The following is a 17,470-nucleotide window of genomic DNA, read 5'->3' as shown; positions in this document are numbered from 1 at the left end:
GCAAAAGGGAAGGTGGGAACAGTGCCCATCATGCTGCCTTTGGAGCCGCCTCCTGCCAGAACCAGATTAAATCCTGCTCTGCTACTCCTGGATGAGGACTGACAGGTTATGCTGCAGTAAATTTGCTCTGAAATTGCTGATCTGCAGCTCACACAGTAGCCCCTGTTTTTACCTGTGCAGCCAGTGAACAGACTGTAGAGCTTTGTTAGAGTCTTTGAAACTTTTGAACTAATGCTTACTTTGCAAGGGAGGAGTGAACACAATTCACACACAAATGATGGTCTAACTTTGTCATTTAAACTTAACTCTGGAAATGTAACTCTGGGAAGTCCCTGGTGCATCAGTCTGGTAATTAGTCAGAAAGAAATCCAAGACTTCATCCACTGAGCAAGTCTTTCAGTACTTTTAATGCCAGTTGAGAATTACAACTTCCATTTAAAAATTACACTTTTCATAAATACACTGACTTTAGCATTAAATATCTTACATGCCACTGTATTGTAAATACAATGTAAACATCTCCAAATGCTGGCCATCTCATCTTTACCTGTGCAGTTTTGGACACTTGGGAGAGGGGGGTGGATATGAGGGAAGAAAGAATAGATGAATGAAAGAAAAATGCACCCCGAAGTACTTTGGCTGATGTTCCTGAGTTAGTCCTAGTATTTGCACTGGTTCCAAGGCCCTTACTGCTCATTTCAGAGCAGGCGCTTGTTCCAGCGGAGCCTGCGTGTTCTTGACACGCTGTGCTCGGGGGGCATTTGACATCAGAAAAGGGGCGAGTGGTGAAGTGAGTAGAAGCCACGTGTTCCTGAGGAAAATACATTGCAGTTCCTTTGGACATGAATATTAGCGGGGGTTGTACATCTGCTATTTTAGCAGTACTGCTATTTGAGCTTGGGGAGAGTTACGCATCTCCTTTCACGGACCAGAAGTTGCACCCATAACATAGTTGGAGGTGAAAGCTGATCCCAGCAGCTCAAACTATGACATACTTTCAGAAATATACCCTGGCCTCCAGTGGAATAGTTACAAGCAGCATGTTGCATACATCGCCCCATTAAACCAAGGGTATGGTCGTTAGACAAATGAGTAACCTCACCTGTGTGAGCAGCTGAGGAAAACTTCCCCTCCTTTCCTAAATCCATAAGTGTTTTTTTAGAGTCTTGCTGCTCAGTTACAGCCGGCTGCTTTTGGAACCGGCTTTAATAGTGAGTACATAGCTGATGCTATAGCATGTTTTTTTTTTTATTATTATTTTTTTTAATTAATCAATACTAAGAATGGGCTAATTCTTTGGCCTAAACTGCGGCATAGATCATGGTTCTTTTGGGAAACAATGGCCTGAGCCAACATGAGACATGCCTGTTGCAAAAGTGTTCAAGCCAACTTCACGTAGCTCCTTGCCCTAATTTGGGTCTGAATTGCACAGACCTGCAGCAATAGAGTTGATGCGTAAACATCCCTTACAACTGGACAATAACAGGACCATGGAGGTACAGTTCAAAAAACAGCACAAAAAAAGACACAGCCTTGGACTTAATCCCTTGGAAACAGAAGAAAAATCAAAAGAACTGTTCCCCTTAAACCATCAATGAGCAGATCGGCAATAATTCAAACAGCGTTACTTGCAAGGTCCGGGTCTGTGACTGGAGGCTGCAGCAGCGTACCGCGGGCTGGCATTGCCACAGCTATGGCACTGCCCTCCATGCGTTGCTGTGCCACCCCTTCCTGGTGGTAACCCACAGCTCTGCCCAGGCTGCGCTTTCCAGAGTCTCTCCTCGCTCCCGCCGAGGTCACACGGCCCCATTTTCTTGTCTGGGTTTTTGTACAGACACCCGAGAAGTGTTGAGTGACGGGGCCAACGTGCAGAGGAAGCCAGCCAGCAGGGTGAGGCCCAGGCCTCCCCAGGCACAGAACATGGACCAGCCATAGCCATGACTGATGTCCTCTGGCAGCCCATAGACGTAGCGAGGGTAGCGAGATAACTCAAAATTGATCCCAGCTACGCATGTGCAGAGTGAGATGATACAGCACGTACCTGCAGGAGAAAAGCAAGAGGGTTCTACACTGCCCTCGGACAGGTTAATTATGCTCTGGGTTTTCTACCCTAGGTATTGTCAAAGTCATAAATATTCAAAATCAAAGATTACCTGTCTGGGTTTTTTTTTTTTTTCTTTTTTTAAGGCCTACCAGTCAGTCTTGTTACAAGGTAGGGGGAAAAAAAAAAGGCAAAATATGTAGGACTACAGGATACCGCACTTCACAAATAACTAATATTGCCTTAGCTCCTGCCGTTGCTATTGCGAACTCAGTCACGTGCAGTTCATCATACAGCGATCCTCCTGAGACCGTACTTATTTCCAATGACTAATGTCATCAGGTTCCAGGTAGTACTTGGGCAGTCTCTCCTACGTAAGGTAAATAAATGAAGCCCGGGCTTCAAAGTGCAGCGCTGCTTGGTTTCTGCTAGGCACATCCAGATTCCTGCCAGCTGTAGCCTCAGCCCGGTCAGGTGCCCAGGTTTTTGTCACCTGCTACACGGTCACTAAGCACCTATATAGTGGAGCAAAAAAAACCTGAAGAAACTGATAATGCCAAGCACTCTAGTATGTCTACTATACACGCGATCACCTCAACCTTGAGTCTAGTGTTTATTTTGTTCTCTCCAGCTCTGCATCTGTGCCTAAGTACTAACAACAGCTCTTACTGCTGACAGCATGCCCATCATGGTAAGTGCAGAAGCGCTTGAAGGGGACCCAGTCTACCTCTTTCACTTACAATGCTTTACCCTTTCACTGCTGTGTGATAAAGAAATAATGTTCCCAAAGGAAACTGTTAAGCAGCACGTAAGATGATCAAGGACAGCACAGGCCTAACTTCCAGCCTTTCTACCATGTCAGCAGGGTGCTTTTCTGTGCAGCTGCCCAAAAGCACTGCTTGAGAAGGCCCATTTATGGCTTGGGAAGATATCACCCCCCGCCCAAACTGGCACCAAACCAGTGTCACACCTACTTGTTTAGTTGATATAGATGCTGTTATATCACCAAGTTCGTTGCTTGCAGCCATTATAGATGCTGACACCAGGCCTCTAGGGTAGCAGCTGTAGCTTTTAAGGAGAGACTCATTTTTTTCATATTTAAAAGTTGCCTGTTTACAGCTTGTAATTTAAGAGTCCCCATCCTTGCAGCATCTGAGTAGCTTACCCTTTTGGTGCGTTTGTTGCTACTATGCCCCTTTTTTTACACTGCCCATTTCTGAGCAGCACAAAGTTCAGAAAAAAGCCTTTGGCCATGCAGACAGTCAGCTCCCAGCCAGGAGGGACAGATGTAGCACACCAGGAAAGCACTGAGCTCACGTCCATACTCCTGGGCCGATGTTCTCCAGGCTTGGCTGGGTTTGGACTTCATTGTTACCCAAAGACATGAGCATCTCTGAGCAGCAGAAAGGCGCTCTGCATTGATTTTTATTTTTTTCTGTCTTTGTTAAGATTCCCTAGGGAAAACTGAGCTGAGCTGTCTTACAGGAGCCACAGGCTCCACACACTCAGAGCAGCTCTCCAGAGCAGAAGGCTCATGTGTACATACAGCAGGGTCTACTCAGAAACATACAACTCCCCACGCAAGCATAGGCCCTGCCCAGAGCTGGGGAAGTGTGCTGTGCTGATGGCTTGCTGCACTAAAGAACTGCTTTGTATGTTTGCTGTGGGCTGACTTGACTGCTGAGAGCACCTCCCCAGCCAGCAATACTGCGGTGACTTCAGGAGTAGAAGCTAAAAGCTCTCACCTCCCATTAGGAAGAGCAGCCCAGCCACATACTGCATGAGCTCCTGCTGTTTGCAGCAGCCCAGCACACCAATGATCCACCCAAACAGGATGATGGAGACTGCCATGCCAATGAAGCCAGCTGTCATCCTCCGCAGATCTGAGGGAAGAGAAAGGAGAAAAAGCAAGAAAGAAGACATGAACATGGCAGCACCCAGACAGGACAGCCGGGGGAGAGCCCACACAGATTTAGATTTGTTGGTTCTGAAGTTTATACCTCACCCATGGACAACTCCTCCTGTAGCTTCTTTGAGGTAGTTTCCCCTTCACACTGAAGCTAAGGGAATACAGCTAGCTTGACTCCCTTCTGCTAGACACTGTACAACTAGAGAGTATTACTGTCCTGATCAAGAGGAATACTGGCCAAATACTTCCCAACATGGGACAGACGCGGTGCATTGTGAATTTGGCAACGATTTGTAAATGTTAGTACCACAAGGGCTTTTTTTCTTTTTTTTTTTTTCTTTTTTTGTGTGTTGTGTTTCTTTGGGATGGAGTTTGATGGATGAGTGTCTGCTGAAATTAGAAATAAAAGAAGTGAGAGGGGACACTGAAGAGAAGTAAAGGACTAGTGCATGGAAGGCAGATAGTGTGAACTGACAAGAGGAATAGTGGGAGGACAGAAGCAGACAACAGATCAAGAGAGTATCATGGGAACAACTCCAGTAACAAGCTCTAAAAAAAGAAGCTTGGGCACCAGTGGTATGAACAGCACTTTGTAATCCATAATACAAGCGCTGTTCTTGTCTCTTCCTAGTTCAGTCTCTAGCTGGATTTCCTCAGCACTGAGGCTTACATGACAGGGGCTAGGCAGAATTATGTGAGGCAACAGAACCAGAAAACAAATGTAGAGAGAAGCAGGAGCAGAAAAAAAATCAAATCATTCTCAGGTCAGTCATTTGTGTGGGAAGGACTTGGGCATGAGGCAGCTTGTGAGCCAGGAGCTGGTAAAAGGGGCTTGCAAAGACAAACTGAGCTGTTTCCTAACAGTGCTGGTTGTCAGAGAGCTGCAGCAGGTCATGGCGTGCACACAGGAAAATACAACAAGCTCTACACAGACGACACGGTGATGTGGCACCTTTTGGTAAGCCAGCTGGGAACTGCCTGTCCCCAGACCCAGATTATGATCACACCTCGCAACACGCTACACACAGGCCTGAATTCCTGAATTCACTGCTTAAGCCCCTCCAGATTTCACATCCCCTTCCAGTTACACTGTCAGCTGCTCACCCTTCCTCACTAGCAAATAGGTATTCATGCTTAGAGCCCAGGGCAGCAAGCTGATTCAGAGCCCTCACTTGGCATTGCATTAAGGCACGAAGCAATCCAAACGATCTCGTACACGGCTCTGCGTTACTTACGGAGCGCGTGCCACTCATCCTGCCGGATGGTGTTCGTGATGTTGATGGGTAAGTTGCGAGGCAGTGAGCTGGAGGTGTAGTGGTACTTCACAGCGGTGCAGCGCTGAATAACTCCTGTAAAAGAAACATCGGCGTGAAACAGCATGAAATCCCTGTGCCTTGCACTTGCTGCTGAGTTGGCTGGCCCAGCAGAGCTCACACAGCAGAAGCCGTAGCTCGGTAACACACCAAATATAACCAAAAAATGAGCTTTTTACTTCAGAGGCTTTGGGGATTAGGAGAGGAGGGGGACTTGCTACAAAGAACTGGCAAAAAGAGAGCAAGACCCAGGCATGATCTAGGAACGGCTGAAGGTAAACAGTAACAACAGTCACCAAAAAGCTCCAGAAGCTTCCTAGAGGAACTGGTACAATCTCTTTGGGATGTCTGAGACAAGAATGCAGCTAAGTACCAACAGGACTGCTTTGTCTCTATAAAAAGAGAGAGTTGAATCACTTTGAAAAATCTGAATGAATGCTGGGAAGTGAAGTGCATGGGAGAAAAGTATAAATTCATGCCAGTAGCCACTGGCTCTTTGTGTTACTTTTGATGAACGCTAGTACCCAATTAGGCTTGTTTCCACCTGGGAAAACGTAATCCGGGAGTGCAGCACAGACCGGGATCCACCTGGCTGGAGAGCAGCTCTGTGGAAAGGGACCTGGGGGGCCTGGTGGGCAGAAAGCTCAACATGAGCCAACAGTGGCCAACGGGATGCTGGGTTGCATCAAAAAGGGCATTGCTAGCAGAGAGAAAGAAGTCATCATCCCGCTCTACTCAGCGCTGGTCAGGCCACACCTGGAGCGCTGTGTGCAGTTCTGGTGCCCGTGTCCTGGTTTCAGCCGGGATAGAGTTAAATCTCTTCATAGTAGCTAGCATGGGGCTGTGTTTTGGATTTGTGCTGGAAACAGCGGTGATAATGCGGAGATGTTTTGGCTGTTGCTAAGTCGCGCTTACACTGGTCAAGGACTCTCTCAGCTCCCCGTGCTCTGCTGGGGGCACAAGAGGCTGGGAGGGGGCACAGCCAGGACAGCTGACCCCAACTGACCCACGGGATATCCCGTACCATATGCCATCATGCTCAGGATATAAAGCTGGGGGAAGGAGGAAGGGTGGGATGTCTGGAGTGATGGCGTTTGTCTTCCCAAGTCACCGTTACGCGTGATGGAGCCCTGCTCTCCTGGGGATGGCTGAGCACCCGCCTGCCCGTGGGAAGGGGTGAATGAATGCCTTGTTTTGCTTTTGCTTTACCTGCTAAACTGTCTTTGTCTCAAACCATGAGTTGCCTCACTTTTACTCTTCCAATTCTCTCCCCCGTCCCACCAGGGGGGAGTGGGCGAGCGGCTCCGTGGTGCTGGGTTGCTGACTGGGGCTAAACCACGACAGTCCTTTTTGGCGCCCAACGTGGGGCACAACAGGCTGGAAGGGGTCCAGAGAAGGGCCACCAAGATGATCAAAGGACTGGGAAGCTGCCATACGAGGATAGGCTGGGAGAGCTGGGTTTGTTCAGCCTTGAGAAAAGGAGGCTCAGTGGGGATCTCATCCCCATGTACCAGCACTTAAGGGGTAGCTACAAAGAAGATGGAGACTCCCTTTTTACACGGAGTCCCATGGAGAGGACGAGGGGGATGGACACAAGTTGCTCTTGGGGAGATTCCGATTGGACATTAAAGGGAAATTTTTCACAGTGAGGACAGTCACCGTTGGAATAATCTCCCCAGGGAAGGGGTTGACTCGGCCACGTTGGACACCTTTAAGATTTGGCTTGTGGGGGTGCTAGACCATCTTGTCTAGACTGTGCTCTTCCCAGAAAGGTTGCACTAGATGATCCCTGAGGTCCCTTCCAACCTGGGATTCTGTGATTCTGTGATTATAGCTTAAAGAAAAGCGGTCCCCATATGCAAATGTGAACCTAGGTGCAAGCTCTTCTTGAAAGGGATTTTTAGTTCAGAAAACAATGGATACCAGAGATGATACTAGGGGGTAGAGGGAGGGGAAGGTGCCTTGCCCTCCCTGTTATAAATAAAGCCAGGGCAGGGGAGAGAATAAATATGGATGGTGGGGTGGAAGAGAATAGACAGAAAGGTAAAACAGTTAAACAGTACAAAAAGTTCCCCTTAAACAATGGCTGTGGGGTCATTACCACTATTTGAATGCTGGGGCAGAAGAACCATTCAGAAACAATCAGTTGGCCACTGAGCTAATTATGAACAATCACTAGCAGGGAGCTGCAGACTCAGTAATGGGCTTTGCAAAAGATGCTAGATAATCCAGGAGAAGAAATGGGCTTTGTGCTGCTCGTGCAGCAATGGGGAGGATGAATTTGCTCTGTAACAATGTTCACCGGGATGGTACTGACCTGGTCCCTGCAAGAACCTGCAGAGAGAGGAAGCCCCCACTTGACAAGATATCGATCCCCAGGGATCGATGTTGGGCCCAGTGTCATTCAACATCTTTGTAAGTGATCTGGATACCGGCATCAAGTGTAGCCTGATGAAGTTTGCAGATGACACCAAGTTGAGTGGGGAAGTAGACACTCCAGAAGGGAGAGCTGCTCTGCAGGGACATCTGGATAGGCTGGAGGAGTGGGCCAGCAAGAACCTTATGAAGGTCAACAAGGGGAAGTGTAAGGTCATGCACCTGGGAAAACATAATCCAGGAGTGCAGCACAGACTGGGACCCACCTGGCTGGAGAGCAGCTCTGTGGAAAGGGACCTGGGGGGCCTGGTGGACAGAAAGCTCAACATGAGCCAACAGTGGCTGCTGCGGCCAAGAAGGCCAACAGGCTGCTGGGTTGCATCAAAAAGGGCATCACCAGCAGAGAGAAAGAAGTCATCATCCCGCTCTACACAGCGCTGGTCAGGCTGCACCTGGAGCACTGTGTGCAGTTCTGGTCCCTGCTGTACAAACAGGATGTGGCCAGGCTGGAAGGGGTCCAGAGAAGGGCCACCAGGATGATCAGAGGACTGGGAAGCTGCTGTATGAGGATAGGTTGGGAGAGCTGGGTTTGTTCAGCCTTGAGAAAAGGAGGCTCAGAGGGGATCTCATCACCACGTACCAGCACTTAAGGGGCCGCTACAAAGAAGATGGAGACTCCCTTTTTACACGGAGTCCCATGGAGAGGACAAGGGGGAATGGACACAGGTTGCTCTTGGGGAGATTCCGATTGGACACCAGAGGGAAATTTTTCACACTGAGGACAGTCACCGTTGGAATAATCTCCCCAGGGAAGGGGTTGACTCGGCCACGTTGGACACTTTTAAGATTCAGCTGGACAGGGCGCTGGGCCATCTGTCTAGACTGTGCTCTTCCCAGAAAGGTTGGACTAGATGATCCCTGAGGTCCCTTCCAACCTGGGATTCTGTGAAGATGAGGAGTTGCATACCAGAGGCCCAGCCAATCCCAGCCATCAGGCCAGGGAGGGAAAGGCGATCTAATTTCCCCACACTAACCAAACGGTGGCATTTATTACCGAAGTGGAACAAGCAGACATGTAAAAAACATGCCCCGAAAGGGGACAACTCAAAGCTAGAGTTCCAAAAGCCTCTGCGCAGCAAAGCATTTCAGTGGGCCCCCGGCCTCGGCCGTGCTTCCCACCACCCCCTTCCCCAGCTGCAGTTCCCTGCCACCTCCTCTGACACCACAAGGCACTGGCAGCGATATGCCGAAATGTAGAGCTGCTCCCCTTCACCTTCAGCCACTGGCCCAAACCCTGCGGAGAAGGGCACCCTCTTTGCATTTATTTCAGAACAAGTCTGTAGTGCTGCCTGAGCAAAGAGATCAGCAAGGCAACCCAGTAACAGAGGATGCCAGTTCATTTGCAAAAGCTCTGTAAACGTCTGAATTAAGGACATAGGCCACATACAGCACATCACAATATCTAATTAAATTTTACCTGTAACTGTTGACTGAATTAGATTTCACTATCTACATGATTTACACGTGTTGTTGAGAAATATGTCTATGGTACAAGCTAATGACATCAGATTTTAGATCACAATGCACTGGATTCATTTACAGTAAGATCTATGCACTTACATATTCCCATTATAGAAGTACTATATATGAAGCAGTATTTTATGTAAGAGCAAGGATTATCACTTTTATAGCTCATGGAAGAAAAATCAAAGACCAGAGATATACATCCCTTATGATTAAAGCTATGGACTCCTCAGCTAAAATATCACTAAGAAAATCTTTGCTCTGTATTATTGCAAGAGTTTACGTGTAGACTAAAAGTAAAACCACTCCACCTTCTTATACGAATCTGGTTATTTAGAAGTTTTCAAATATCAGATCATTCTGCCTCTGGTTTAGAAGCTTTACTCTTAATCCTTTCTTCCCCAGAATTCAAAGTGCTAATTTTATGTAGGTAGCACATAAAATTATATTATGACAGCAAGTTTGCAAAACTAAGAGCTCACAAGTTAGCGTATTTCAGGGTTTATGCTCAGCTCTGACCTCTAATCCATGGGCTCTGAGAGCACAGGCTGGGCCTGCTCTGGTATGAGCCACCAAAGGCAAAACCAGGGAGGCCTCTCTCTGCAGGTCTGCTGGAAAAGCTGAAACAGGTAGGCAAGAGAGTCAGGGGATTAGGGCAGCAGTGAGGGTGGTCTCTCAGCTGAATGTCTCCCAGAAAATTATAACATCCACCCAGGAAATCCTCAGTAGCCAGATTTTGCATCCACAGTCACTAGTTCATGCTTCCCATCTTCTGAGTGAATTGCTAAGTCTCATTTGCAGAGACACTATGCACTCAAATATAGCCAGGTACTCTCCACAAGGCTGCATGTAGAGTGATCTAACACCTTATTCTCTAAACACTCAAAAAAAAAAAAAAATCAAACCCAGGTTTTCAGTCTCAAAGTTATTGCAACGTCAAGGGTACTCCAATAAGTTTTTTGCCCTAAGCCCTTACATACCTTAAATCCCAGTCTACAAAACAGGGACAGCATCCTGCCCTTCGTTTCAGAAACCTGCTAGCAAAGTGATTTCTCTTTTGTTTGTAACACACCCGGATGAGCACCATAGGAAAGCCTGCCAAAATTAAAAACTGCCTTCACGCAAAGGCTTGAACAGAATGGAGTCATGTGGTGAACAACAAGTAAGTGCATGTTGTTTTTTGGCCCGTGAGAATACAGGACAGAAGGGGCAGGTGCTCGTGTTGGTAGCTTACCATAAAGCACACGTACAAGAAAAAGGTTACGCAGCCAGCCTGATCCTATCATTTCTTAGGGGCATTAGAAGAATGGAAAGTTTTTCTGCAGTGCATGAAAATTGCACCGCATGTACAATTTTCTTGATTAAAAAATAAACATAAGAAGCAATGAACTGTATCCAGCAGTGTCACATTGACTCTTCCGTGGCCGAGCTACATACCTGTGCCCTCCTATGGCCAACATTGTTTCTCACACCTTGTCCTCAAAGTGGTTGTTTTTTTTTTCCTTCAGGACTGCAACTGCAGACAGGTTTCCCTCTCACAGCCCTTGGGACACTATGTGTCGGTGTCCCTGGACAAGTCCTTTCTCCTGACTGAACAGAAAGGCTGGGAAAGATCAGAGGATGCTGGCTAGAAAGAATTTCTGGACCTCCAGGTGCTCAGGCAGAGCACAGAACCCTTACCCTGGGCTGCCAGACACCTGGAAACCCAGACCCAGGCCTGCTGTAGCACATTCCATTTTTAATCCTGGGCTCAGCACACCCCAGGTTTTTTTTCAGTTTATTTTTCATCTCTGACTTGGAACGTGTGTGTTTTCTTCTCTACACTGCTTATGGGCCAGCGTTATGAGGGGGAAATGGTAGGGTCCTCATTTTCAGTTCCACTACCTGGCCCGGTCTTATCTTAGAGCAGTTTGGCACTCACACGGCTGGGACAAACTCTCTCATTCTCACCAGTGAGCAGCCATGGGCAGTTAACACGGAGCCACCATGTGAGGTCTGGCCCTCCTCTCCCTCATGCCCCAGGACCAAGCAGCCACTGAAGCTCCCTGGCCTATTCCTACCATTTCTGCCCAGGATTGTGGAGAGCATCACAGCTGTGGGATCACTCGGCCCACATCATCACCCAAAGGCCACTAGATCTGGCAAACCAACCTTCCTCTATGATAACTCTCACAGATTGTATTTACTGACAGATCATACTTACCAATGGCCACGACCAAACAGATTGAGTTTATTAAATACCCCACTATAATAGATGTTCTACCGACCTCACAGTCATTCCTGTAGCTCTTCAATTTTATCATCAGTTGGAAAGGACGGGACACCAGGACTAAGCATTTTTCCCTCAAGGGCCTCATTACTGCCACAAATTGTTGCATTCCTCTGCTAAGGCACCCAGTGGTTCTTCTCACTTTCTCAGCTACATTGTGGTACTAAGAAGTCATTTCTGCCCAGTATATGCGAGCAGCACCAGTTACCTGGTGTGTAACCCACATAGCACAGGGCCTGTGAGATGATGGATAGTGCTCAACTTCTTACACTCACAGAGTCCCTCCCTACACACACAGATACTCTTCGTTTCCCCACCAAGTGCTTCAGTTCCTTACCTGCTATCTTTTACTGACTGCTAATCTCCATTTTCCCAATTTGGTTCATACATAATTTCTTCTTTTGCCTTCTTAATTTTATTTTTAAAATGAAACTATCTATTTCTTCACAGTTCCAACACAGTGATTTTGCATTTTAAGAAAAATCCCACACGTCATTCTCCTCTTATATTTAAACATTTCCCACCTCTCAGTTTTGCTCTGCATTTTTTGACTCCTGCTTCTTCCTTTTAAATATATGAAGCAAAAATATTTTACATATTTTTAAGAAATACATTATCTATAAATGTATGCTAGTATATGCATCATTGGCTAAAATGCTTAAATATAAAAGTTTCCACAGAATTTGCTTTGTATTAATAGCAGTAGATAAATCCTGGAATAGAAATCCATGGAATTATCTAAATGGATATGGGCACTTATGGATTTATTAATTTATTCAGAACTCAAGAGAGACTCAGGAAGGAAAGAAACCTTATTTCAGAGGTACTATAAAATGAAGAGTATAAACCCTAAGCAAAATTACCACTGGACTCTCACCAAAAAACCCAACCAACCAACCAACCAACCAAACCTCCCACCCTATTTACCCCTCTGTCAGTAAAAGCCTATAAATTCTCTAGTTTCAGGAATGTTCAGAATGTTAGAAGGCATCACACATCACCAAAATGCTAGCTGAAAACTTGCTGCAAATCAAGGAGAAAGTAGGACTTCCAGAGGTGCACAGTAGTGATCTTCAGCTCACACTAGGAGAAAAAAACACTTTTTTTTTTTTCTCTTAGGAAGCCCCAGAACTAGTATTGTGCTTGAGAGAATAGCTCAGCAACAGCCGCACCTGACCATCGGCTGGAAAAGGCTGCTTAATCACAGTTGGCAGAGAAAAGATATACACAGCAGGAACAAGGAAAGGCTGCTAGTAAAGCAGGTCAGGGGAAGGTATAAGAGAGTCATACCAATTTAAAGATCTGACTCTACAAGAACTATTATTAATAATTTATCTCAACAAGATAATGTGGAAATCTTTACAGTAGCAACCGCAGACCTATTAGGCAAAGGATATGAGGGAAGCAAGGCTTGTAGGGAAAGGCAAGGTCTTTTATTAGAATGGCTGGAGAAAAAAAGAAAGCAGAAGAAAAAACTTTTGGATTCAGAGTCCCTCCAGTTTTACACATCAGTCCCTGAGGAAGCTCATTCACCACCCTGTAATGCCCTCATGCCTGCGGAATGCAGACTCTGGCCTCTCTGCCTGTTGTAGTGTTGGGAAAATACCTCAGGAACAGAACTACTGAGGACCAAACTAGTGTTCTTCCCATCCCTTCCCCCTGACTTTCCTAATCTCAACAGGAGCTGAAAGCATTTGGCTTGAGGTGAAGCAAAAAAATAGAGAAATATTTTACAAGAGGCACAATTAATAGAAAGAAATTAATGAGCTGCCTTTTAGCGAAATGACATCAACATGGAAATAAAAATGAAAATGCATAAAATGGATCCTAGGAGATTAGATACAGAAAGAAGCTAAACACAGGGCACTGGAGTTTCTAAAAGTAAGTCACTGCTGTGCTTTGGGAAGAATGGACAAAGACGAGCTGAGCTTCACAGTGCCAATCTATCCATCCTCTGCTGTGCAGGACTGGCGTCACAGTTGGAAGCCATACTGAAGAACTGCTCCCACTTTCTCAAGATAGCATTTCCATTTTGTGCCTCAGTGGAAGCACTTCTCCCAACTCCTACTCTCCCTGTGCTAATATATACCTGCTGGAACAGTAAGTCCTGTTATTTATCATTAACCGTACGTAGCATTTCTTATCCTAAGCTTCTTTTATATGTCATTTATTTTGATACAGTGGGTCAGTCTGCTACATTATTTGTACCATCCAGTCCAGGAATTCTATTTGTACCTAGAATCATAGAATAGATTTCCAATAGAAGGTTGGAAAAGACCTTTCAGATCATCAAGTCCAACCATTAACCCAGCACCACCAAGTCCACCATTAAACCATGTCCCTAAGTGCTACCTCCAGGGATGGTGACTCAACCACTTCCCTGCACAGCCTGTTCCAGTGCTTGACAACCCTTTTGGTGAAGAAATTTTCCCTAATACCCAATCTAAACCTCTCCTGACCCAACTTGAGGCCATTTCCTCTCATCCTATCTCTTGTTATTTGGGAGAAGAGACCAAGATCCACCTTGCTACAACCTCCTTTCAGGTAGTTGACTACTTCAACCAAGAGATGGGGCTTACAGGTGTCCAAGCTCCTATATGAATTTGTTGACAGTACCCACCAGTCTGTGTGCAGATTTGTCTTCACCGTTCTTGGAAAAGATCTTGACTTTGAGGCTGAGGAAACTCACACACCACACCCCCTTTAAATAGAGCAAATGCTCTGATCTTACAAAAGCTTTCCCCAGGGTTACTTCCATCAGAAGTTAAGTTTTGCAGGATCCAGGTCTAAGTCTCGGAGTCAGCTCCGTGTACCAGAAAAATGAGGCAAGGTCACCGAAAAAGAACAGGAAGCCTGCTGCTTGGCTTTGTACCATGTGCCATCATAACAGAAGATCCACAGCCTTCTCTCCTGTCACCCCTGGAACCTCGTGTGACATCTGCCACCGTGATGGCCTGGCAATCCACTGCAGCAACCTGAACCCCCCCGTGCTGGAACAGGAACAACAGGTCCTGTTCTCCTTGCTGTAAACATCCCACAGGTATAAACAATGCCACGCATTTCTCAGCACTCAAACGCAAGAAGGTCTCAGGATTAGGCGGGTGCCCACCGAGACCCTGCCCAAGCGTCAGGCCGGCACGGGGCCACGGAAGGGCCTCTCCCAGACAGGCTCCTGCCCAGCACGGCAGCGTTTGAAGCAGATGGGGAGGGGTGTAGGACCCCGGTATGGGGTCAGGGCCACGCCTGCCGCCTCCCGCACCCCCGGGGACACCCGTGGGGCCTCATCCCCGCCCTCTCGCCATCCCCCTTACCCTGCCCAGGCCGCAGCGGCAGCGGCGGCCGCGGCCCCGCCTGCAGAGCCGGGCTCAGCACCACGGACAGCAGCGGGGCCAGGCGTGCCCGGGGCCGGGGCCGGGGGCCGGGGGCCGGGGCCGGGGCCGGGGGCCGGGGGCCGGGGGCCGGGGGCCGGGGGCCGGGGGCCGGGGCCGGGGCCGGGGGCCGGGGGCCGGGGGCCGGGGGCCGGGGTCGCCCCCCCCCCCCCCCCCCGCAGAGCACCTCACCTTTCCGGATGAGCTCCTCGCTGTCCGGCTCGTACCCCGCGCGGTGGCAGCGCCTCCAGAGCCCCGAGACGGTGGAGTTGAAGCGGCGGCCGCAGTGCGAGTCCAGGGTGGCGGCGGCGGCGGCGGCCGGGGCGGGGGCCGGGGGCAGCCCGGGGAGCAGGGCCCGCGGGGGCCGGGCGCGGAGCGGCAGGTGGGAGCTGGGCGCCGACATGGAACCGGGCGGGTCGCTGCGCTTGTGGCCGAAGCCGCGGCAGCGCTCCCGGTGCCGCCGGGCGTCCGTCTCGTACCAGGAGTCGGTGCCGATGGCCACGGCCAGGAGGGCGAGGGCGGCGGCGGCCAGGAGCAGCCCGGAGCCGCTCAGCGCCTGAGCCGCGGCCGCCATCTTACCGCGCCGGCGGGCAGCGGGGCGGGCCCTTCTCCTGCAGCTCGGCTGGGCGCCTCCGCCCGCCGCCCCGGAAGGGAAAGGGGGCTGCTTGCTCCCCCTCGGTCCGGCGCCGCTGTGGGCCCAGGGCGCCCCCAGCCCGGCCTCGAAGGGGCCCACGGCAAACACCGGCGGAGCAGCCCCGGGGGAGCCGGGTCCCTCGCCCCGAGGCGGTGCAGCGCTGAGGCCCCGGCGGCTGCCGGGGAAAGGAAGGGGAGAGCAGAGCCCCCCGACAGCTTTCGCGGCCTCCCCTTGGCTCGGCCGCAGCCCCCGCCCCGTGGCCAGAGTCACCGCCGGGGCTAGCCCGGCCCGAGGGGCCCCCGTCGGTCCCACGGGGGCCCAGCGGCTCGAAAACGTGCATCGAATACAAAAGGCACGAGCGGCAGCGCTGGTTGGCGCTTGAACATGAGCCCGCAGTGCCCGGGTGGCCAAGGAGGCCACCAGCCCCCGGGCCTGTGTCAGCACTGGTGTGGCCAGCAGGAGCCGGGCAGGGATGGGGCCCCTGTGCTCGGCCCTGGGGAGGCCCCACCTCGAGTGCTGGGCTCAGGTTTGGGCCCCTCGGGACAAGAAGGGCCTGGAGGGGCTGGAGCGTGTCCAGAGAAGGGCAGCGGGGCTGGGGCAGGGTCTGGAGCACAAGTGTGCTGGGGGGCGGCTGGGGGGGCTGGGGGGGTTTAGCCTGGAAAAGGGGGGGCTGAGGGGAGCCCTTCTCGCCCTCTGCAGCTGCCTGAGAGGGGCTGGAGTGAGGGGGGGGTCGGTCTTTTCTCACTAGTTACTACTGATAGGATGAAAGGAAATGGCCTCAAGCTGTGTCAAGGGAGGTATAGATTGGATATTAGGAAAAAATGCCTTTCCTGAAAGAGTGGTCAGGCATTGGAACTGGCTGCCCAGGGCTGGTGGAGTCACCATCCCTGGAGGCATTGAAAAAACACGTAGATGTGGCATTTTGGGACATAGTTTACGAGGCCTGGGGGTGTTGGGTTGGCAGTTGGACCTGATGGTCTTTTCCAACCTTAATGATTCAAGGATTTTGATTACAATTTCTCCTCAACCCTTATCTGTTAATGGAAAATAAGGCCTGAAGAGTTAAAAAATACCCATCTATTTCATGCAGTGAGAAGCAGGCTAAATCCAAGCCATTAGTTACATGCAACATTTCCAAGGGCACAAAATCCCTTTTGATCCCCCTTGTTCTATGGGGCTTGCCCCTCCAGCTACAGTACTATCAGTCCCCACTGCCAGTTTTTAGGGCACCATTGTTTCAATTCTGGCCTCCAGATAAAATGATCTAGTGCTATGGTAAGCCTAAAATACAAGTTCAATGTCTAGTTTTAAAATCCATAGTTTTGTTTGTTAGAAGTTTTTTAAATTGTCTCCCAGGAGCAACTGTTCAACTGCAGGAGTTTTGGGTTCTTTCCCCCCCTTTGCCGTGTCACTTTTCGCACTCTTGGACACACCAAGCACGACCTCAGTGCCCTTCCCAGCACTCCTCCCAGGGACTCTCCCCAGAATAGAGCACTACTTCTCTCTCCACAGCAGTATGTCTGGTGGAAACATGCAGTAACCGCAGATAAAGCTTGTTTTAACCACATTTCAGCATGATCCTCTTCAGCAGTTCACACTGGACAGATGGGATTACCATCCATGCAGCTGCACATTAGTGCCTTCAAGGCAGAAAAATTGAAAGGACTGCTGTCAAAAGAATTTTCTTACACATACCACCTAATTTCAGTCTTCCACATCAACAATTAGAAAATAATTTTCAAATACAATCAGTGCTCTAGGTAACATGGAAAAATCCTTCAGTTATAGCAGCTCTTTCCTGGAAGGATCCGAATAGCCACATTTCCTAAATCTGCGATGCTATTATGTCACCCCACTCTCTACATCAGTTCCCCAGGCTACAGTTTCAGACAACAGGGGCTTTGGCAAGACCATCACCGTAGAAAGTTCCCACATATGAGACTCCTTTCAATTGTTCTCCCCTCTGTGCTACTGCAGTTGTGCCAGAGCCACTTTTTTATGGAGCCTGTGAACCAGGCAGCTGATTAATCCAAGTT

At 49.3% G+C, this 17,470-nt stretch overlaps 1 protein-coding gene across 1 annotated transcript; it reads right to left on the bottom strand.

The window, feature by feature from the left end:
• Window positions 1-387: 387 nt before the first annotated feature.
• Window positions 388-15,625, bottom strand: LOC104049073 (transmembrane protein 178B). The gene is made up of 4 exons (XM_064462707.1): window positions 14,993-15,625; window positions 5,186-5,299; window positions 3,787-3,924; window positions 388-2,041 (listed from the first exon to the last, which is right to left on the bottom strand). The coding sequence occupies exons 1-4, from the start codon at window positions 15,372-15,374 to the stop codon at window positions 1,797-1,799; spliced, it is 879 nt and encodes a 292-aa protein (XP_064318777.1). The 5' UTR covers window positions 15,375-15,625; the 3' UTR covers window positions 388-1,796.
• Window positions 15,626-17,470: the final 1,845 nt, after the last annotated feature.

This window comes from Phalacrocorax carbo, chromosome 10 (genome assembly GCF_963921805.1).
Source record: "Phalacrocorax carbo chromosome 10, bPhaCar2.1, whole genome shotgun sequence".
In the NCBI taxonomy this organism is placed as follows: domain Eukaryota; kingdom Metazoa; phylum Chordata; class Aves; order Suliformes; family Phalacrocoracidae; genus Phalacrocorax; species Phalacrocorax carbo.
Note: the sequence above shows the minus strand (reverse complement) of the source record. Positions and strands in the feature narration are given on the sequence as shown.